A 23,476-nucleotide genomic window follows, 5' to 3' on the forward strand; every position below is an offset into this window, starting at 1 on the left:
CCAAATATTGCATGTGTCAATGTGCTTTTTCATTAGTATTTTGCGTATCTGCCTTGTTTCTAAAGGATTCTTCCCACTCTTTATTTTACATCCTTGGTACCCTATTAATTTAGCCTATACTAAATTGTGTGTGTGTGTGAAGAATTCATGGACCACATTTATTAGTTTTCCCCTCTACTTTTTGTTCCTTTGTAGTTGTCTGATATTCCTCAGATAACTTACTTAAAACATGTTGCAAATATTTGATGCAAATCCTATCCTCCTTTGTGCCAATATACTTTTATAGCAATAGTAAAGTACTGTATATGTTGGGGTATACAGTGGTACCTCACTAGACGGATGCCTTGCAAGATGAATTTTTCGCTAAACGAATGGGCTTTGCGATCGGAGGTTGCCTCGCAAGATGAATTCGTTTTGTGAAAAATGCGTCTAGCGAATCGCGGTTTCCCATAGGAATGCATTGAAATTCAATTAATGTGTTCCTATGGGCAATAATAATAATAATTTTTTCAATGCATTCCTATGGGATTCGCGAGATGAATTTTTCGCAAAACGAATTGACTCACAGAACGAATTAAATTCGTCTTGTGAGGCACCACTGTATTGGTGTAAATTGTGTGAATGAACATGTGACATAGGTGGTGTAATTTTGCGTCTCACCTAGGACCTACTCATTAGCACCAACATGTGCTGTCTTTTTTTCCTTTTCCTTTTTTTAGTGTGCTGTCGTTTTTTACATAACCTTCTGTCTTCTTCAGAGGAGGCAAGGCAGTAGGCTAGTTCAATAAAGCAGTGTTTGAAATTAGCCGGGCGCCAGACGCATTTTGCACCTGACTTTCAACCACTTGCAGCCAAGTGAAGATGCCTGAGCTCCAGGATGGCCACCATCTGGGGATCATTGGATCTGGACTAGTTTCACATGCACATCCCCCATCCTGTGAAATCCTATCAGTTATATTTTATCTGCATGATCGGAATGAATTTATGGAGCCAAATTGCTTTTTCTGTGCAGCTGGAACAGGAGCAGTCGCCATTAAGAAAATTCATTCTAGGATCCTACCTGCCTATTGTTCTAGAATCCAAGCTTAGTACATAACAGTAACCTTGGGTTAAGGAGCCATTTGATGCCTAGCTTATATATTTGAGTTTCTAACACTGATAGCCGGGCCTCCTTGTACTCCTGTTTCCCATAGGAATGCATTGAAAATGGAAAAATTCGTAAGTTGAAGCAACCCTATCTAAAAATTCGTAAGTCGAAAAATCCCTATCTAAAACCGCTACCGGTTTTCCCCGGATGTCGAGACATTCGTAAGCGCGTGGCCATTACCCCCATTCGTAAGTAAAAAAATTCAGTTGTCGAGTCGTTCCTAAGTCGAGGTACCACTGTACAAGGTTAAACTGCCTATCATTATGGCTTATTTTCGGGGTATGGCTTATATTCCTTGAATGCTTAAAAATCCTGCTATGGCTTATTTTATGGCTACGTCTTATTTTCGGAGAAACAGGGTATTTGACATTTTTCAGATGACCAAAGTGCCTTGGCGTACATTGCAGAAAGCAGGGTGGATAAAAATCAATTATTACAAAAATAATAATCAGATTATTATTTTTTAAATCAGATTTTTAAAATAAAATGCTTTGGGAGGAAAAATCTTTTCTATTAAAGTTACATAATAGTCCAAAGGCTATTCATCAGGGAATAGGGATTTGTTTTAAGTTTTTCATGTGTGCTAAAACTCAGTCTAAGGGTTAATAAAAATAAATCGCTTAACCACCCCAGTTAACAAACATGGATACATATGCTATATTGTTATTGTTTCAGTTAAATAAATTGTTGAATTTTTTATTAAGGAAATGATTGATTTTCTCCTTCCAATAAAGTGCAGCAGAAAAGCTGTCCAAATAGAAACAATAATTTCATAATTGCCTGTCCTTGTATTTCTAATAGTATAACCAAATCAGTAATGTTTGATATAACTGTCAAAACTACTCTGAAAATTTATTATTCGAAAAATGAAACCTTCATCTGGTTGCAAATATTAAGATTATACCAGCAAGAATGAGTCTCTCTGTAAAATAAATAAATAAATCAAGTCTTACTGACTAGTGATTTAAATCATGATTTAAATTGATTTGATTTAAATCAAATCAAATCCACCCTGGTAGAGAGCCTTTGCAACAGTCCTATAAAGGTGTGGTCCCTATTGTGCTCCTTGTGTTGCAGACAGTGATGATGATGATGATGATGATGATGATGACAATGACAATGATAATTTATTATTTGTACCCCGCCCATCTGGCTGAGTCTCCCCAGCCACTCTGGGCGGCTCCCAATTGAATATTAACACAATACAGCATTAAATATTAAAAACTTCCCTAAACAGGGCTGCCTTCAGATGTCTTTTAAAAATAGGATAGCTGCTTATTTCCTTGACATCTGTTGGAATGGCATTCCACAGGGCGGGTGCCACTACCAAGAAGGCCCTCTGCCTGCTTCCCTGTAACTTCACTTCTCACAGTGAGGAAACCGCCAGAAGGCCCTCGGAGCTGGACCTCAGTGTCCGGGCTGAATGGTGGGGGTGGACACGCTCCTTCAGGTTTACAAGACTGAGGCCGCTTAGGGCTTTAAAGGTCAACACCAACACAGTGAGGTGGAACAGTAGATTGGAGTGGTTTCTGCAAGGCTGATGAGCAAATATTTGGCTTGTATTTCCCAGGTTATGCTTGCATCACTATGGTACACTAGCTCTCGATATATCAATATATCACCCCAAACCGGTTTGAAGTCCATTTTGTGACCGTCTGTTTCATAATTTTTGACCCGGCAATATATTGTGAATCATGACGTACATATATGCATTTGCTCCATGCAAAAATCACAATGTGGGAAAAACTGTGGAGCTGTCCCCTGAGGGAGGATTTGCAAGGGGCAGCAAATCACGAGAGCAGGCGCTGGCAAAAATCACGATGCAGGGAAAACCGTGAAGCCCGCCAATGTCTCTACATAGCTCCATCCTTATTTCAGATATTGTGATACATCAGTTTATCGTGATGCTTAGCTGGCGATATATCACGATGTTGAAAACCAGATATCGCCCAGCCCTACACTTAAGAAAAGTTCTTTTTCCAGGATCCTTGGGGTAACGGAAATAGAAGCAGGGTTTCCTTTGTAGCAGGGAGAATGGTGATCAGCTTCTGGAACAACTTAGACTTAGCTTTGGGAGTGATCTTGGATAATCCATCGGCATGCTGCTTCCAGTTGCAGGCGTGGCCCAAGTATCTTCACCACCTCTCTTGGTGAAAATCCAGAGCAGGCGTAGGTAAACTTGGCCCTCCAGATGTTTTGGGACTACAACTCCCATCTTCTCTGTCCACCGGTCCTGTTAGCTAGGGATGATGGGAGTTGTAGTCCCAAAACATCTGGAAGGCCGAGTTTGCCTAGGCCTGATCCAGAGTCTTCAGGTCTTGTAGCAAGGCTACTGAAGTTTGCTCTTTTTTGGAGCTCTCTTGTCTTGTTCAGACATCGCTTCTGCCGTGGCTTTCTGCCTTTTCAGGAGGTTAATGCCAGGACTTGAAGCACACTACGAAGCATTTTAGTGTTTTCGCAATTTGACGGCACCTGACAAACAGTGAGAGTCCGAGATACTCAAGAGGCTTTTTCCTCTCATGTACTGTTTCTAGGATTATGAAGAAAGAGGAATAGGGGTGGAGAAGCTTAGGTCAAATTGGCTGCCCATCCCTTCCCAGGTGGGCGATGGTTGTGGACCTCAGTTCTGTCCACCATCCCCAGCAACTGGAGCCCTAATAATAATAATAATAATAATAATAATAATAATAATAATAATAATATATTTATACCCCGCCCACCTGGCCAGGTTCCCCCAGCCACTCTGGGCAGCTTCCAACAAAATATTAAAATACAGAAATCCATCAAACATTAAAAGCTTCCCTAAACAGGGCTGCCTTAAGATGCCTTCTAAAGGTCTGGTAATTGTTGTTCTCTTTGACCTCTGGTGGGAGGGCATTCCACAGGGCGGGTGCCACTACCGAGGAGGCCCTCTGCCTGGTTCCCTGTAACTTGGCTTCTCGTAGTGAGGGAACCGCCAGAAGGCCCTTGGCACTGGACCTCAGTGTCCGGGAAGAACGATGCGGGAGGAGACGCTCCTTCAGGTATACTGGACCGAGGCTGTTTAGGGCTTTAAAGGTCAGCACCAACACTTTGAATTGTGCTCAGAAACGTACTGGGAGCCAATGTAGGTCTTTCAGGACTGGTGTTATGTGGTCTCGGCGGAAGAGAATCAAGGAAAAGGGGATTTCCCGCCAAAATGTTGGCATCCAAAGGCCCAATTAAGCCCCCCCCCCCCCGCTGGATGGGCAGCGTTTTGCCAGCTGGCTGGGCTCTGGGCCATGTTAAACTTGGTGGCATCCTTTCGGGTTGCAAGTAAAAAGTGAAAAAGCCTGGATAGCTCAGCTGGTTTGAGTGTGGCGCTGATAGTGCCAAGGTTGCAGGTTCGATGCCCGTATGGAACAACTAATGATTCTGTGGTACTACAAAGGTTTGTGTTTGATGTAACAGCAGACTAGAATGAAAGCAAATAAGTAGCTTATACTCTTAGCTTGAATTTACATTACTGTTCCGTTTCTGCCCATGGATATGCAGGTACATAAAATGGGGGTGCGGGGGGTGTTAAAAGGTATGCTAGATACAAGCAATTTAAAAATAGGCTGGCTGACCTTGTGAGAAATTTTATTTCGACTTTCGTTCGCGTGTTTGGCTTGCCTGCAGCTGATACCTAAAATTTTGTGTCAGGGTAGCTAAAGTCTGTTAATGGATAATTGGGCATGTTGAATTTGTGCAGACAACTTCCGTTACCTGCGTAAAAACACAACAAAACTGAAATTGCATTATGCACCATACTAGTCACGGGCCTAGCAAAATGTTTTCTTCCCCTCTGTAATGAGGCCATGTTTATCCCTATTTTCCCCAGTGCCTCTTCACGGGCTTCCACTGGCAGAAATAGGGATTAAGCATAGGCTCATTCCTTGGCTTAAATAATACTGGGAGAATGTGGGATTTGCCAGTCCTGTTGTGAGTGTTGTGTATTTCTACCATGGGCCCTAATGCTATTTATTATCGCTTGCCATAACCTGCCGATTTCTTATCGCTAAAAGGCGATTCACTTTGTTTCTTAAATGACAAGGTAGGATATTTTTCTGTTTGTAAGCAATGGTGCTGATTCAAGAACACACCATTACTTGTTCCTAGAGTTAGAACACATCCTAAAAGTTTCCAGTGTTCTGGTTAAATCGATTTATTTCGGTCGCTAACCTGAGTGGTGTTTGTAGTGTCTGCTGTCCTCCTTCCAATAACTTGCTTGTCTCTGCCATGTCCGCTGTGCTTCCTTACAAACCTCAAACCTCTGTACATTAATTGCTTGGTTTGCATTCCAATTGAGTGGGTGTTTTTGTGATGTTAGAAGAGGGATTTTCCCAAAGGCTGCCGTTTATTCTTGAGACAATTTCCCTTTAATCTTAAACGGCCAGTGTTGCTTCTGTGCACGTTAAGAGTACATAAAATAGTTCTCTTGAGGTTTTTCATTTCCACTTCCCCTTAGTCCTGGGAAATTTCCTTGGCAATTTGTAGAGGTTTGGTGTCCTTTGAAGGAGCTCTGTGTTGTCTTAATAGTGAGAAAGATATCTCACACGTTGCATGTTATTAGTAGCAAGAACACAGAGATAGAGGTAGTCGGTTTCAGGACATTGTATTTCTTTGCCAAATATTTTGTATTGGTTCCCATGCCCATTGCAAACATTGCGGGAAACATTTGATAGGCATACCTGCCAAGTCCTGGACTGCAGAATCCGGGACCGGGAGGTGCGTGACACCGGAAGTTGCATAGACACAACTTCCGGTGTCGCTTTGCCCATCTATGGGCACCAAAAATGGCCGGCGCCGGCTTCGAAAGTTGCGTCTACGCATGTCCAGAAGTGCGTAGACGCAACTTCCGGTGTCACTCTGCCAATCTATGGGCACCAAAAATGGCCGGCGCCACCGGAAGTCACGTCTACGCACTTCCGGACATGCGTAGACGTGACTTTTGAAGCCGGCGCTGGCCATTTTTTGTGCCCGTAGATGGGCAAATCAGAAAAAATGGCCGCCGGAAGGAGAATATAAGGGAGAATAACGGGGGATGAAGAGATACCGGGGACCGCCGGGAAACGGATGAAAAAATGGGGGTTTCCCGGGGAAAACGGGGTACTTGGCAGTTATGTTGATAGGTCTCCTCCTGCCCTCTGGAAAGGCTTTTGGAGGTGTGGTGCTACAGAGGGCTTCAGGGGAAAGGAAAGACTGGTTGTGTACAGCGTTTGAATTTCACCAGGTGCATTTTGCACCTGGTTATCGGCCACTTGTGACCAAGTGAAGGTAGATGCCCATGCTCCAGGTGGCACCTTGATGTCTCCACCTTCTGGAGATCTTTGGATCTTGACGACTGTTTTCACACACTAGCAACGCATCCTGTAGAATTCCATCCGTCCTATTTTACCTACACAATCAGAACGAATTTCAGGAACCATTGAGAAATACGGCTTTTGAGCCGCCCAGTCCCAAAATGTCCACTAGTCATTCTGGTCCGGCAACTGTGACCCTGGTTTAATGAGTCGTTTGGCGCCTGGCTTATATACCTGAGTTTCCAACACTGGTTGTGGAGCCTGCCTTGCCCCTGCTGAAGGTCTGGATATAGTCCTAAGCAGCCATCATCTTCTGGCTTGGCTCAGAAAGAGCACAGCCTTTTCGTCTTTGCTTACCATTGTATTAAAAGCTCACGGTGCCACTGAAGCTGCAGACATCTTTTATTCCTTTGGAAGAATGTAGTTTTTTTTTTAAATGATACAGTGAAGTGTGATGTGTCTTCTAGCGAATGTGTACAATGACAGGACACTAAATGTATCCTGTACAACTGCTTTTATCAGGTTTGTCAAGGTATTACATGAACAGCTAATAAATGTCATTCCTGTTCAGTATGTGTTCCATCTCGTGTTGAATTTTCCCCAGCTTATCTCATTCATATTCAACTTGTAACTTGATAATTCTGTCCTTGGAGGATTCACTGTTTTACAGCAGAGTATGTGCTTTTTGCAGTGGATAGAGAAAAATTCTACAGCTTAGGTGCCTTACCACTTAATTGAGGCCATATATGTAGGGGTGCAGATTTGCAAGCAATCCAGTGAGCTAGTTGACTATTAATATACTTAATTTTGCAACGGCTGCATTTTAATCTTAACGATTTTGAACTTTTGACCAAATGATGTTTGCGGTATGAAAGTTTGAACCTGCCGTGTACATGGTTGTCTGTAGCACTTGCATTGTGTATAAGTGATAAGGTGGCATCCCCCCCTTTTTTGTAAATTGGAAGATAATATTTTATTTCAAGCTCTTGTTGTGCTACAAACAACCTAACGAAAGCTGTGGTGTTCAGTAACTCTATTCCCATTAGCTGGGAATTTTTGTGGATCTCTTCTTTGCAAGACTGAGCTAAGCTCTTCAATTTGTGTGATTGAAAGCACAAAAATAATTGTCCCGAAGAATGAATTTGCTCCAAAAGGCAGTCCCCCCCCCCACCCAATGCTGTGTTTACATACATGTATCTATGTTTTAACAGGACAGATTGGCATACAATCGTATTTTGGCAAATAAGTCCAGCTTGGAAGAGTTAGCAAAGATAGCTTTGTGTATTCTCTTAAAAAATCACTTCTGTCCTGCCTTGACTATCTTGCCAGCGCTGACCAAGTTCAGAAAGCTGCAAACGACACATTAGCAGTATTTGTCAGTGCCTAGTTTCGCAAAATTTTCAATCCTGGCAGGTTTACAATTTGCAAGGGGCCTAACTTAATTTCTCTGTGTGCCTGGGAACAATGCATTATTGAAGACAATTTCTTTATAGTGACTCTGTTGTTCCATCTCTGCAATGCTTCTCAGCTCTCACTAATGCTTCCCAATAAATACACACTGAATGAGGGTGCTATTACAACATCAAATTGAACAAAGCAACTTACATCCTACTAAGGATATTATTTATGAACAGGGTGGATTCTACAGAGCTAGACGGGAACTGATATGTAATTTAGAAGGCTTTTATTAAGGGGAATATGTATAAAATTGCCTGTGGACACACAGTTCAGCTACATTTTCTCATTTTACCTGTCTCCACTAGGCATTTAATTCCCTTTCCCTGCCTGCCCCAATGTGCTCATCGTAGACACTTCTCTACAACCCATGCATTTATTAAAGATTTAAGCAGTGCTTTTTCTTGGGGGGGGGACGCAGGGGTACGCACACCCCTAAACATTTTGTGAATCTTCATACTTTTTTTCCATTTACTGTATTTATTTCCCCCGATTTGAAATATAAAATGGTGGTTTTCTTGAGTCAAAACGAGAGCACCCCTAAACATTTGGGGGGGGGGGTTTGGAGAAGCAGCACTGGGTTTAAGGCTTGGGTGCAAATGAAGCTAGCTTGTGCCACCCTTTTTTTAAAAAATAAAAAAACCGCCAAGCTTCTAAAAAAAGTGTCTTAATTCATGCAAAGCAATGGCGGCGGCACATTAAACGAATTTGAAAAAGATTAGATTGGAATTGCCTGAAAATTCTATTAAGCCACACTGCATGGACGTGCTGGGAATAATAAAGACAATTAACGGTAAATTTGTACAGACTGATTTGTTGCATTATCTTTTGCTAATCTAACATTACGGTACTTTTTGTGTCCATATTGCAGCCGGCAACTCCAAACTAACATGGCAGTCAGACTGTGTGATGTGGCTTCTCTGCTTAGAAGTGGTTCGTGGGCGGCTGAGCCGTGGACTGGGGTCTGTGGGATATTTTTTTTTAATTAAATTCTGTAGGATAAATTTCGACATGTTGAAAAGTAGTGCTGAGGCCATACCAAACACTTCAAATTATATTCGGAATACCTCTGCATACGACACCTTCTCTTTCAAGTTTTGGTGGTGCAGGAATCAGTCTGTCTCCCCGGTTTGGGGACGGGGGTCTCTCAGGGCATCCTCTGAACTTGTAAAATAATACAAGTGACTTCCTCGAATAACGTCCCCCGACTTTCCTCATAGTAACTTGGTACTGGAATCGAACACATAAGTCGAACACTTGCTTTCAAAAGAGCAGAGTTTGCACTAAAGCTGGTTTTGGTATGGTCTGAATGCTGAATAACAGTAACTTTGGAGAGAGAGAAAATATATTTATGTTGTGTATTTTTTTGGTTACTGATGAAATTAATAGAATTCCATTCAAATTACGGTACTTTGGCCGGTAAAAAGAGAGAGAGAGAGAGAGAGAGAGGGAAATATATTTTTAAATATATTGAAAAGCCTGATCTGTATCAGGTGACAGCTAAGATTTTATTCTGACACCTTCAGTGGGATAGGAACTATGTATTAAAATACAGATTTATTAGCAGTGTTATTTTTCTAGAAAAAGAGGTGCTGGAGCTCACATGAACATCTCCCTTGTTCTCTTAGAAGGCCAATGGCTCTCACATGAGAGAGGCTGCGGTGAGCTCTGGCTGGGGAAAAAAACCCCTGTTTAATAGCATTGCTTTATTTGGAACAGTGCAGATGGTCTTGTAGCTGAGACAGAATTACAGAACATAGAACAGGCATCCCCAAACTTCGGCCCTCCAGATGTTTTGGACTACAATTCCTATCTTCCCCGACCACTGGTCCTGTTAGCTAGGGATCATGGGAGTTGTATGCCACAACATCTGGAGGGCCGCAGTTTGAGGGTGCCTGACATAGAATCATAAAATTGTAGAGTTGGAACCTTTTTGCCCAACATGGAGCTGGAACCTTAGAACCCTGAGATTAAAAATATCATTATCTAACGATTGAGCTGTTCCATGGAATCCAGACTCCTGAATTTGTTCATTTGAATGATGGTATAGGATTTCATTCTTGCTGTCTGAATATGAAAATACAGTATGCAGCTATAGGATGATACTGTGGTTGGTTTTTTTGTTTGAAGAAGCCTTTTAAAAATTGTTTCAAACAACAAACACTTAAAAAAACATTTTTATTTTTAGAAAGCTTTAGTCTGAAAGCAATGTTTTGGCCCAACAGTTATTCAACTTCTGGCAGGTATAACAGGAATATTTGAACAGTGACTTGCTTAAAGTGTTCTTGGTCATTTTGTGTGTAGGCAGTTTAGTTTTGCTTAGAGTCTTTTGTGTAGAGTTTGTTGGTTGAAGTGAAAGGATTGCTTGTCAAGAAGATGTGATTCTTTAGATACACACACTGAAGAGAATCTTTCTCTTCTTCTTTTTTCCTGGAACCCAGTTATCTCCTGGGTTAATCCATAATCCCCTCATCCCTTCGCAAAATATGTGCAGTTAACGTAAATACAGACTTATTCCCATTATTGTCAATATACAATTGTAAGTCTTCTTGAACAAAGGCAGAAAAAAGCATGTTTTGCCAAAAGGCATATTGCTGACTCTAAGCTGAAGGTTCCTTTGTGGAGCTTTAGAGTAGAGAACAGTTTTACTGGTGCAAGTTGAAATAGGGTTTTGTGTTTCGTATTGGAAAAGAAATGGATTGAAATTCTTTAAATTGATGGAATTCGCCAGATTTGATTGAAATCTCAGGCTCTGAGCTGTAAAATGTCAGCAGTACCCAGCGATTGCCAAGCAGTAGCAAACCTTAAATTGAAATGAATTCACACATTTAGAATAGCCATATCTTAAATGAGCAACCCCAGTTCTTCTGGTGGGCAGTGTTTGAGGTTAGTCCAGTTAAACTAGAAGCCTAGATACAAAGATCTAGACGCTCTTCTCTAGGAACATTGAGAAGAGCAGGTGACGTCAAAATACTTGTAATAATTGTTGGGTGCACCTTTTCCTATCTTAGAGTCACCGGCAAAAAAGGGCTTATGTCAGAAGGCAAACGCCCACTCTGTTTTAATCCTCACTTAAATGCAAGATTTTGGAGCAGAAATTCGTATTTTGCCAGCATTGTGACCAATGCAGCCAACTCTCTTCAATACTGCAAAAGTAACCAAAACAGTACATCGTTTCTAGTAATGCCTTTCGTGAAGTCTGCCATTGATTGCCATTGTTAATTTAGCTTTTGCAATCACCATTGAAATTTCTAGTTTGTGTTCCCCTTATCTGAACAACTCTGAGACTTCATCTGAATTTTGTATTTGCACAGTTGAATCTTAGGATTTACTGAAATAACAGCCCTGGCTTAGGGGGAAAAATATTTCTAATCCCTTGCTGTCAGTTAAAGCCCATGGGATTTCTCCCCCAGCCCTAACTTATAAAATCTTTCAGTAAAACCTTTGTTGTTGTTGTTTTTTTAAAAAAACTTCTAAATGGATTTTATTGCTAGATAATTAAAACTGTTTCATTTTATTGTTAAGACCATTATTGCAGACCTGACAATTGGGCACTGTTTTATAGTGACAAAGCTTTAAGTTCTTGGCTAGAACCGCTGATAGATTCTGAAATATGAATTCTGACAGTTCCCATTTTCTCTGTTTTTAGCAGGTAATTGCTGCCATGGAAACACAACTGTCTAATGGGCCAACTTGCAATAACACAGCCAATGGTCCTACTACCATAAACAACAACTGCTCATCACCAGTGGACTCTGGAAACACGGAGGACAGCAAAACCAATTTAATAGTCAACTATCTTCCTCAGAATATGACACAGGAGGAGCTCAAAAGTCTGTTCGGGAGCATTGGCGAGATAGAATCCTGCAAACTTGTAAGAGACAAAATAACAGGTACGTAACCCACTAGGTTTTTGCATATGCACCGACACATAGGTGTCACTGCTTAAACAGGAGTCTGAATTACTTCTGAATTTCTGCATTACTTCCGAATTTCAATGGTGGTGGTGGGGAACGTGGTGTTTTATCTCATCTGTAATGTGAGAACTAGAAAGCTTAATATCAAAGAATAGTTTGGGGAGGCTGCAAAGGCTTTTGGAGAGCAATATATTATTGCCAAGGCAACATGCACGTCCATCTTCTTAGCAATTCTTGGTTTTCTCTACAGAAAAATGAAGTCTTGACAGATTTTGAAACTGCCTACTTGTAGCTTAATTGTTGTCATGGGGCGAAGGTGACTGGAAAACACCAGAAAGTGAAGCTGACCTTTGCAATCCACCTTAAATGTTCTGAGAAAAAAGATCAAATGAGTCATGTGTGGACGCTTCTGGAAATTTTTAAAAATTGGCCTTATATATCCCTTAACCCTTCATAGCCAATGCAGAGCTGAAAATAATTTTCCTTTTAACAAAACCCAACGGTGGCAATTTTGGGTAGTAAAATAAAGGTCTTTTAAAAAGTGCAATATAGGATCAGAAAACGTCCAAAGAGTATACAGGTATGGATGCCCAGTGAACCTTAAGGACAGGAATCAGTTAGTGTTTTAGTCCAAGTTGAGGAAGCCACGTGGTACTAAACACCCCCCAGCTGTTTTCTGCTCACAGAAGTAGACCATGTGAAAAACTGTATTTTATAGTCCATGTATAAGACTATATTTTCCCCCATTTTTTTTAAGTTTAAAATTGGGGGTTGTCTTATACACGGAATGTTTGAATTAATTGTTTCTTAATTTGGGGCTCAAAAAATAGGGATCGTCTTATACATGGTGGCGTTTTATACATGGAAAAATACGGTACATAACACGAAGGTATGGATTTGCAGGTCTCTCTCAAGCGCAGCAAATTCCATTGACTTCAAGGCACTGAATCCACCCTGTACTTTTCTAGTTCATTGCAGGTCACCCTTGGCTGATAAACCTAAGTTTGCTCATGTGCTAATAGTTTGACAAAGCCCCCCCCCCGACTTTGTCTCAAGGTTCTGCATTTGCATTATTCTCTTGGCAGCATCCCAGTGTTGCTTGCCATCTTTCCCCCTCTTTGTTCCCATTCATCACCCTGTTCCAAAGTTGGCTGCCATATTGACACTTGGATCTTGGAATCTCTCCTGAGGTTTTGGGCCAAAAAAGGCAGTAAAGAAGCTTAGTTGTTGTGACTCTCCAGTGCTTGAAAAGAATTGCACTTGCAGCTGGAAAGTTGGGTTGAATAATTAGCAGTATATAAAATGTTAGCCACTTAAGTGATTGGAGGGGGGAGCATGGTTTGGCTTAATGCACTTTATGGAAGGGGATAGAAAGTGTGTGGTCCTTGCTAAGTCTTTGTTCTGCTCGCCATCTGCACATTCACTGCTTGTATTTGATAATGGAAGAGCGTCTTTTTTTGGAAAATCAAGAATTGCAATTCAAGCAAGTTGTAATTATAAGTTTTGAGGGGACTCCTGTCCAGTCACAGTTTCTGCAATGGATAAGGCAATAAGCCTGGGTTTAAGAGGCTCTGTGGAGAACCAGTGGCCCCTCACTGAAGTGAGATGGGGAGCATAGAGAATACTTTCTTATAGGACCCGGGGGAAAGGATTGTACCATGCTGTTGGCTTCCACCACCTCCCCAGTTCCTCTGTCTGAAGAAGGGGCAGAGGAGGTCCTTCTCAGAGCAAAGCCCACTGGGCTCATTCGTTGGCTGAGAAAGTTCCTGCACCACCACTGTGGTGGGAAAAGGCTGAAATAGCGCAGTAGCTTTTGAGACCCCTTCTGGAATCAGTTCTGAACTGCCATGGCAAATTGCGAATTTCCTGCTCTGCCGCTTGTTGGGCAACCACAGCTCAATCCTTGGCAACATCTTCATTTTGGATTACTAGCAGGAAAGCTGTCCTAAACATGCCCACTCAACTTGAAAATGGGTGCCAACTGTTTATTCTTCCAGGCTTCACCGATCTTATGTAGAAATGTCCAAATTTGGAGGAGTGCAAAATTGTTATCTTTCCAAGAGGAGCACCTGTTATTGATTGAAGTCCTATGTTCTGGGAACGTTGAGGGAGATGGCGAGGGAGAATGTAGGTATTTCCGACTTGCAGTATGGTCATCGAAGAACTCTAGGGAGAGATCTGTTAACAGAATCCTGTGCAGACATTAGGGCCTCAACTGATTATTATTTTTAGCAGTTGTAACAGAGTGAAGCAAACCAAAAGACCAGGTTTAGAAACTACCAGAAATAAAATTTACAAAATAGGCAGCTAGGATTTATACATGTTTTGCTTTACGTTATAAAAAGGTAAAGGGGTCCCTGACCATTAGGTCCAGTCGTGACTGACTCTGGGGTTGCGGCGCTCATCTCACTTTATTGGCTGAGGGAGCCGGCATACAGCTTCCAGCTCATGTGACCAGCATGTCAAAGACGCTTTTGGCGAACCAGAGCAGCGCACGGAAATGCCGTTTACCTTCCTTCCGGGGTGGTACCTATTTATCTACTTGCACTTTGACGTGCTTTTGAACTGCTAGGTTGGCAGGAGCTGGGACCGAGCAAAGTGGTCAAAAACAACTATATTTGGAAAGAAAATTCCCCATATTGTAGTCTTGCATTGTAACTGTAGTCTTCAGTTCATGCTTGCTGAAAAAACCTGTTTGTGGCAATGTTCTAAACAAGGGAGACTGAATCTGATCTCCATGTTTCCCAGGGGCACTTTCAAGTCCTGTATCTGTTACTGTTACATTTGCAATATATAAAGAAATTGTCCAGTAGCACCTTAGAGACCAACTAAGTTTGTTCTGGGTATAAGCTTTCATGTGCATGCACCCGTCTTCAGATACTTACATTCGCATTGTGTCTAGTTATATTGTGTGCAAAGTAGCTCGGCTCCTCCAGAACCATTAGCCCAAATTCCGTACCTCTGTGGGGGCCAGAGTATGGATGTCTATACTCAACTATTAGCTAAGATTATCTTTCTTTCCTACTGGGCTAGCTCCCCTTGTCCTTAAGGATGAATTTCAGTCTGGATGGTATTAGGCAGTCAAAACTGAAATTTTAGCTCTGGGTTTTCCCCTTGATCATTTGCTCAGAATGGGTTTTGATCAGGCTAAACCAGCCATCAAGCAGCGTATCACCAAACTAGAATGCCAAACTGATCTGGGTAGGTCCCCCTCTTTGATTGTCAGCTATTGTAGCAGGTACCCTCCTATGGCGTATCTAAGCAATCCAGAACTGCCTAAACATTGTAGGGCCTTTATCCTGGCTATATGTGGCCAGTGTGGTGTAGTGGTTAAGAGCGGTAGACTCATAATCTGGTGAACCGGGTTCGTGTCTCCGCTCCTCCACATGTAGCTGCTGGGAGAACTTGGGCTAGTCACACTTCTCTGAAGTTTGTCAGCCTCACTCACCTCACAGAATGTTTGTTGTGGGAGAGGAAGGGAAAGGAGAATGTTAACCACTTTGAGACTCCTTCGGGTAGTGATAAAGCGGGATATCGAATCCAGACTCTTCTTCTTCTTCTCTCTAACATCTTGAAAATGACCTCAGTGTGGTGTAGTGGCTAAGAGCAGTAGACTTGTAATCTGGGGAACCGGGTTCGCTTCCCCGCTCCTCCACATGCAGCTGCTGGGAGACCTTGGGCTAGTCAAACTTCTCTGAAGTCTCTCAGCCCCACCCACCTCACAGAGTGTTTGCTGTGGGGGAGGAGGGGAAAGGAGATCGTTAGCCGCTTTGAGACTCCTTAGGGTAGTGATAAGCGGGATATCAAATTCAAACTCCTCCTCCTCCTCCTCCTCTTCTTCTTCTTCTTCTTCTTCTTCTTCTTCTTCTTCTTCTTCTTCTTCTTCTTCTTCTTCTTCTTCATGTTGTGTTCTCCCATCTGCTGTTCTTGAAGGAAGCAATAGAAAAGTCTCATATGGAGAGATGCTGCCCCTGTGACTCTGGCCAAATTGAAACTGTAGGACACGTGCTTTTTCCAGTGCTTGTTCTGTAGTGATTTAAGCTCTGGTGTTATACTCCTATACTCCAGAAATATACTGGGTTCTCTGAACACTTTCTTCCCCCTTTGATGCTCCTAGATAAGAATCCTGCTATAACATACAAGTAGCCAAAATTTGTGCAGCAGCAATTGAAATACAACATATAATGACTAGCATCCTGGATTAGTGTAATATATTGACCGTTAAGACAGTCCTAGGTGAGAAGGGTTTCCTTTCTGAGAGGTAGATGACCACCTAGAACTGCTTTTATGTCTACGTGATTTTACATCATGTTTTCCTCTTTCGAGCTTTTCAATTTTGCCATTGGTGTTAACTGTCTTGAGATTGGCAATTGACCATAATAAAATGACTTGTACCTCTATGGAATTCCTTTGTGTCCCATGGAATCGCTGAAACTTGACTCTGAAGATGACTGAGGTTCATCAGAGCTTTATGGACTGAGAAGGCAAGTCCATTCAGTAATGTGCTTCCTTTTTGTCATTGCACTGCATCCTTAATTGATGAAATTCGCGTGAGTTGATATTCAGGCACACAGGGCATGAAATAAACTGCTCGCATTTTGCATATCAAGTACTGTATATAGCAAGTTCCCATGCTTGTATTAACCAAGCTTGGATAAATTGGCGAAGGGCAAAGTTTGCCCCTTGATAAACTTTACTTTGAGCCTAACTTTTGCATAGTGTGCTAGAACTGTCTCTAGGCTATACTACTTCAGAGTATAGGTGTGTGCTCACATAATGGAATAGTAATAATAATAATAATAATAATAATAATAATAATAATAATAATAATATAGTAGTACCTTGCCCATCTGACTGCATTGCTTAGCTCACTGGAAAACTAGGTCTCTGTCTGCCTCTTTGAGATTGTTCTGTTCCACACTTCATCTCTTCTTATTACCATACTAAAGAATTGGGGAAGATGGCTGCCAGCTTTATTTTTATGCCTCTTTTATGAGACTATGGAAATGGGATCTGAGGGTTTGTGTGAAGGGTTTACCTGGGAATAGGGTCACTTTACAGGGCGAATTCACGATTCACAGGCTGGCCCTCATGTGTTAGCTGCTCAGCACAGAAAGAGGAAACAGTAATTGTGTTGCTTTTGCGTGATGTTGTTTAATGCAATAGTGGGAGCTTGCGCAAGTTGCACTGATATGGCTGCATTTCCACATAATGTTAAAACATGTGTGGTTGATGTGGCACCCTTGAGATGCCATAGAAGTTCGCATGCACAAAGGAAGTCTGGAAAACACAGTATCCCAAGAAATCTATTGATTGTTTGAAAACAACATTTATCTGATTTCCAAAGACTTGACTTTCTAAACAGTGAATATTTGCAAGGTGCCAGAATGGTTCAACAGAATTGCTCCCGAGTGCCCTCTTGGTTACAGATCCCACAACGCTCCTTGGTTTTCCAGGGAGCTGTTGCAAATGATGAATCTGATCGGATGTCTGCTATAGAGCACAAATGGTATAAAACTCAGCACAGAGAATAGCAAACATGGCACTGTTATGACTGTTTCTCAGTAAAGCTTTACAGTGGCCCTGACACACCCCAGTATTTCAAAAAACCAAGCATCTCCACCTTTTTGTGGAGAGAGATCTATGGGGCTAAGGGGCTGCTTTCATGACATGCAAGCGAAAAGGAGCCAGTATGTATTGCACAAGTAAAATTTAGTTCTTAATTTTTTTTAAAAAAAAGTTTAGTTCCGTTTTAGTTTCTTTCGTTTGATGAATATTCACCTTAAAAAAAAATCCTTGCCTTCATACCCTAATTAAATGCATTGTGCATGCCTACACATCCAAAACCAGGGACTTGTTCATTTCTATTTTGTCAACAAGGCCTAAAACAATCCCTGTTTCCACTAATTTCCTCTGTTCCTCACACTCCTTTTTTGACAAAAGTTCAGTTCAGGTATCTGAACTGCCCGGACACTGAAATCCAGTGCTGAGGGTCTTCTGGCCGTTCCCTCGCTGCGAGAAGCGAAGTTACAAGGAACCAGGCGGAGGGCCTTCTTGGTAGTGGTGCCCGCCCTGTGGAATGCCCTTCCATCAGATGTCAAAGAAATAAACAGCTATCTGATGTTTAGAAGACATCTGAAGGCAGCCCTGTTTAGGGAAGCTTTTAATATTTGATGAATTATTGTATTTTAATATTCTGCTGGAAGCTGCCCAGAGTGGCTGGGGAAACCTAGCCAGATGGGCGGAGTATAAATAAATATTATTATTATTATTATTATTATTATTAAATTATTAATTATTATTATCTGCCCAATTTCTTCAGCAAGTAGTCTACAATCTCCTCATCGTTCTCTTAGCGCATATTTGACTCCATCCTCATCCAACTGCATCTCTAGCCAGTTTCTTGTTTGTTGTATTTAAATATTTTACCATATTTTACCAATCCCCCTCATTTTTGAGATGTTGGAATTCAGATGTGAATGTGCCAGGCTTTCTTGGCAATTGTTCACTTACATAAGCATGTGCGGAATTCGTTAACCACCCAGCCTTTGTGTTGTGTGGTTTTGAGGCTTTGTCTAGCAGGGGCGTGTTTGCGGGATGGGAGTCACTTCTCAAAGAAGTGGATCACTTCCAGTTCGTCCAGGCGCCTTAGTTTTATCTTGATAGTTTATTTAAAACCTCTCTCAAGTCTCAACCTGAAAGTGAGTTTCAAAAGGATCTCTCCACCCCGGGTGAATGGGCATCAATATGGCAAACACAATTCATTGTAAGCAAGTCTAAAATGAGACACAGCGAAGCAAAGAATATATATCTTACTTTCACATAAACAGGCATGGGGTCTGAACTGCGGAGGATTGCCCAGAGTTTTACAGCTTTTTTTGGGGGGGGGGATTGCCAAAAATTGCTCACATGCAGCATCAACGCTGACATTCGCCGACAATCGCCCACTTGCCACAGCGACAGGCAATCGCAAACAGACCCTTCCCCAGCAAAAAATCTCTTACCCGACTGAGAAAATCTGTGCACTGGCAATCGTGGGCAGAGCCGTCTTTAGCAGATGCAGCGCCGGGGTGCAAATATCCGCCCGGCACCCCCAAATTACCATGGATTGGGGGGAATTGCATGTTTTAGCTTGTAAGGCAAAGATTCAGCTAAAATACTTCCTCTTCTCAATTGTTCAAGTAAAGGTGCAGTTGGGTGTGTGTGTGTAAGTCTTGATTTTGAAGAGATGGCAGAAAACTTTTATTATAGCAACCGAGGCTCATTCTAATCTTACTTAGCCTAGCTGATTATATTAGTGGGGTAGGAAAGCTGAAAAAATTCTCATCTGGCAACCCCTTTGATTTCAGATAGTACATGGGTGTTGTTTTTTAGTAGTGTCAGACTCTTCGTGACCCCATGGACCGAGGCACGCCATGGGGTACATGGGTAGACGAGTCTAAAAAGCCTGGGGCGCAAATTTTCACGGCCCCCTAGCAGCTATAGTGGCTCATTTACCAGAAGTAATGTAAAGGCAAAAGGTAAAGGACACCTGACACTTTAAGTCCATTCGCAGACGACTCTGGGGTTGCGGTGCTCATCTCGCTTTACAGGCCGAGGGAGCCGGCGTTTGTCCGCAGTTTTTCCAGGTCATGTGGCCAGTATGACTGAGCCGCTTCTGGCGCAATGGAATACCGAAACCAGAGCAGCGCACGGAAATGCCGTTTACCTTCCCGTCGGAGCGGTACCTATTTATCTACTTTCACTTTTTGGCATGCTTTCGAACTGCTAGGTTGGCAGGAGCTGGGACCAAGCAACAGGAGCTCACCCCGTCACGGGGATTTGAACCGCCAACCTTCTGATTGGCAAGCCCAACAGCGCCACCCGCGTTTCAGATAGTACATGGGTAGACTAGTCTAAACAGCCCGGGGCGCAAATTTTCACCCCCTTGTGGCTATGGGAGCACATTTCCCAGACGTAATGTACTCAACATTAACTCTGAAAGTGTGTACTCAATTCTGACCAAACTAAGCTTTCTGGAGCAAAATATACATCAGGAGTCTTAGGCCCAACAGTTCAATTCCCCTCCCCCCCGGTTGAGAGTTTTATTTCTTCATTCCTTTCTCAAAGACACCTATGTTTATGTGTCTGTCTGTCTGACTGTTTGGATGAGAGGGGGTGGGGCTTTTATCCATTTCCACAGTCAGTCAATCATTCAGTAAGTAGCTGAACTGGATTCCACACAGTCACAAAAACAAATTAACCGAAAAAGCCTCAAAAACGCAAAATAAATAGCAAAAACAAAAGCTTAATCCGTTCCGGCAGTCCGTTAGACTTCCGAAATGTTTGAAAACCAAGATGCAGCTTCTGATTGGTGCAGGCGCCCCAGAAACAATAGCCAGCAGCCGCATTGGATGTCCAGCTTTTGAAAAATGTTTGAAAACTGGAATGCTTACTTCTGGGTTTTTGGCGTTTGAGAACCAAGGTACCACTGTAGCATCCTGATAAGTGTTTCAACAAGGCAATATACCCCTGAACAAGAGGGGGGGGGTAGCTCAGCTGAACAGATACTTTGCAGATAATTTGTTTCTCCTGCTTTTTGTTTTCTCTCTCCCTCCTCCCTCCTAACTGATAGGAAATGACCCTAAGCCCTCACACAAACCAGCAAGCTCTTTCAGCTTCACCTGGTATCTTTCCACTTAGAGCTTAGCTAATTATGCAGAGCCTGCTAACAAGAGGGACCCCCCACGGCTAGACACAATCAAAGATCCAGCAGCAAAGTAAATGAAGAACCTAATAGAACTGGAAAGCACTTTCCTCCTTCACAATCACCCCCACCGGTTTTTAATTTTGATTTTCTGGTGGAGTTTATGTTGTAGCTTTCCTCCATATTAAGAAAGAATGGTATTTTTTTTTTAAAGGAGTCTTATCTTTTTGCTTGCTTGCTTGCCCTCCTTCCCTCCCTTTGATTAAAAAAAAGGGAGAGATCGGTGGGTTGGGGCTTTTTTGGGGGGTGGAAGGGAGACGATTTAGCTGGCTGCCTTATGCTGAAATGGGAGTTTCAGTACTATGTGAGAATGATGGGGAGGGTGGTTACAACTAGACCCATCAGTCAAAATGAAAGATCCCTCATCTCTCCACACCCTCCTCTCTGTTTCCCTCATCAGCTTGGCTTCCTTTGTAAACCAGCAAAATGGAAGTGGTCGCTTGCAAAGTACTGCATTTTGAGGGCACCCAGAGTCCACAGAGTAGCTCAGAACTTTAGTGGAGCCCCAGATCTGACTTGAGACACCTGGTTGACCGGCCAGTCCAACTCAGGCATAAGGGAAAACTCACCTGAATCACTCCATTCACTTTGTCATTGAAGATGTACACAGAGCCAGGGCAGATGTCTACTGCAATGAACCCCCTCGACCATGTTGCCTATAGTTTATGAGACGAAAGGGTACAGGGGTAAAGCAATCCCCACTCAACTCCTTACACCTTAAAATAAACCCCTCAATTCTGGGCTTCTCAGAAAAGAGAGTCTAATTCCAGCTTTCGTGGCCTGATCTCACAAACACTCAGGGCTATTTGAATGAACAACCTCTTGCCTACAGAACAGGGACTCCCTCAACTCAGATCCCCACTGTATCAGTCTGCCATATCACCCTGGCAAACTTGTGGCACTCTAGGTTTTCACCATACTGCCCTTCCTGTGTGACTCTAGGACACAAACCCTTACCCCTTTTCCTTAGGTAAGTTTTGCCCTTTTCTGAGTCTCCACCTCTGTGAGTTTTAATATACTGCTGGAATAACCAAGACGATACTCTTTGGCACAAAAAGAAGATGAATTTTATTTTCTTGAGAACATAGGCTTTTCTTCTCTTAACGATGCATAAGTTTACAAGCTGAGTTACAGTTATACATTGACTCTGTCAGACTTTAACTTCAAGCCTAAGCCTAACCTAAACCACCACTATCCTGGCCCCACAACCTTCTTCTTCCCTCTGGAGGTGGATTAACTCTTTCTAATCCAAGGTGTAATAAATCTTCCATCCTGGGGCTAATCCGTTACATCTACATCTCAGCACTGCCACAGTGAGGGCAGCCAATCTGTGCCAAGGTGACATCTTCCTCTGTTCTGCCCACCAAGAGTCTGTGCTCATCACATCCAGGGGTGCCCAAACGTTTTTTCAAAGAGGGCTAGATTTGATGAAGTGAATGTGCGTGAGGGCCGGCCAAAGTTGTTGAGCTTTTTATAGGATTGAAGTTGTTGAGCTTTACCATCTCAGGACTATTTAATTGCTCATCTTCTAACATTGTGTATGCCATCAAATGCCAACAGTGCCCTTCAGCTATATTGGACAAACAGGCCAAACCCTACGCCAAAGGATAAATGGATCAGGAATCACAAGACAGAGAAACCAGTAGGAGAACACGTCAATCTCCCAGGACATTCTATACAAGATCTCAAAGTAGCTGTCTTATTACAATATTACAAAAGAATTTCAGAAATAGACTGGAAAGAGAAGATGCTGAATTGCAACTTAACTTAAATGACCAAACTTAAAACCATGGAGAGACCTGGCCTGAATAGAGGCATTGGATTCTCATCTCATTATACATGATAAAGCTCTTTTTAGCCATCTCACCCCTTGCTTTTTCCTGTAAGACCAATTGCAGTCGTTAACAGTTATGGATTTCTCATGGTGCTATTTTTGCCCCAAGTGTTGAGTTGTTCATAAGACATTCCATGCTCTTAAAGTGATTGTTGTTGTTTAGTCATGTTTGACGCTTCGTGACCCCATGGACCAGAGCACGCCAGGCACTCCTGTCTTGCACTGCCTCCCGCAGTTTGGTCAAACTCATGTTCGTAGCTTCAAGAACACTGTCCAACCATCTCGTCCTCTGTCGTCTCCTCCTCCTTGTGCCCTCCATCTTTCCCAACATCAGGGTCTTTTCCAGGGAGTCTTCTCTTCTCATGAGGTGGCCAAAGTATTGGAGCCTCAGCTTCAGGATCTGTCCTTCCAGTGAGCACTCGAGGCTGATTTCCTTCAGACTGGATAGGTTTGATCATCTTGCAGTCCATGGGACTCTCAAGAGTCTCCTCCAGCACCATAATTCAAAAGCATCATTTCTTTGGCGATCAGCCTTCTTTATGGTCCAGCGTCCAGGTTCTTTATGAATTCAAAGTTTCATTAGCAAGTTAGTATTGTACCTGCTTACATTCCTCAACCCCATCCCATTTGCACTTTTCCAGAAAGCGGCATATTTCAAAATTTGGAGAGAAGTTTCCTCTGTTGGTGCAAATGGTCAAAGTTAATGTGTGTATGTGTTGATCAAAATTTAAAGCAAATCAATGGCTATTGGGTGTGACTTTTTACTCCCTCACCCAATCTCATGCTCTTATTACATATGATTGCCTGCACCTAGCACCCCCCAAAAAGGATGGACTTAGAAGTTTAATAGTTAAATAAAACATTGTGCTCTCAGAGTTTATTTATTGATGAAATACTGTATAAATAAATTACCTGCTGCAACAGGGGTCGGCAAGGTTTACCTCACCTGGGCCGGTTCACTCCAGCGCAGATCCCTCCGTGGACTGGATTGCACGTGCGTGTGAGTGAGTGCACACACCCACGGTTTCCGGCGTCTGCGCAGATGCGATTACCGGTTCTGTGCATGCTGGTTTA

General features: G+C 42.5%; 1 protein-coding gene across 1 annotated transcript in view; it reads left to right on the forward strand.

Annotated features, from left to right (window-relative positions):
• ELAVL2 (ELAV like RNA binding protein 2) overlaps positions 1–23,476 on the forward strand; it is a 124,115-nt gene that overhangs the window by 57,803 nt on the left and 42,836 nt on the right. Inside the window, exons 2-3 of the mRNA XM_035140883.3 lie at positions 8,777–8,867; positions 11,555–11,798. Of these exons, the coding sequence (XP_034996774.1) occupies positions 8,796–8,867; positions 11,555–11,798 (316 nt within the window). The 5' untranslated portion in view covers positions 8,777–8,795. The remainder of the gene's footprint in view (positions 1–8,776; positions 8,868–11,554; positions 11,799–23,476) is intronic.

The sequence above is a fragment of the Zootoca vivipara genome, chromosome 15 (assembly GCF_965207765.1).
Source record: "Zootoca vivipara chromosome 15, rZooViv2.hap1.1, whole genome shotgun sequence".
Lineage (NCBI taxonomy): Eukaryota > Metazoa > Chordata > Lepidosauria > Squamata > Lacertidae > Zootoca > Zootoca vivipara.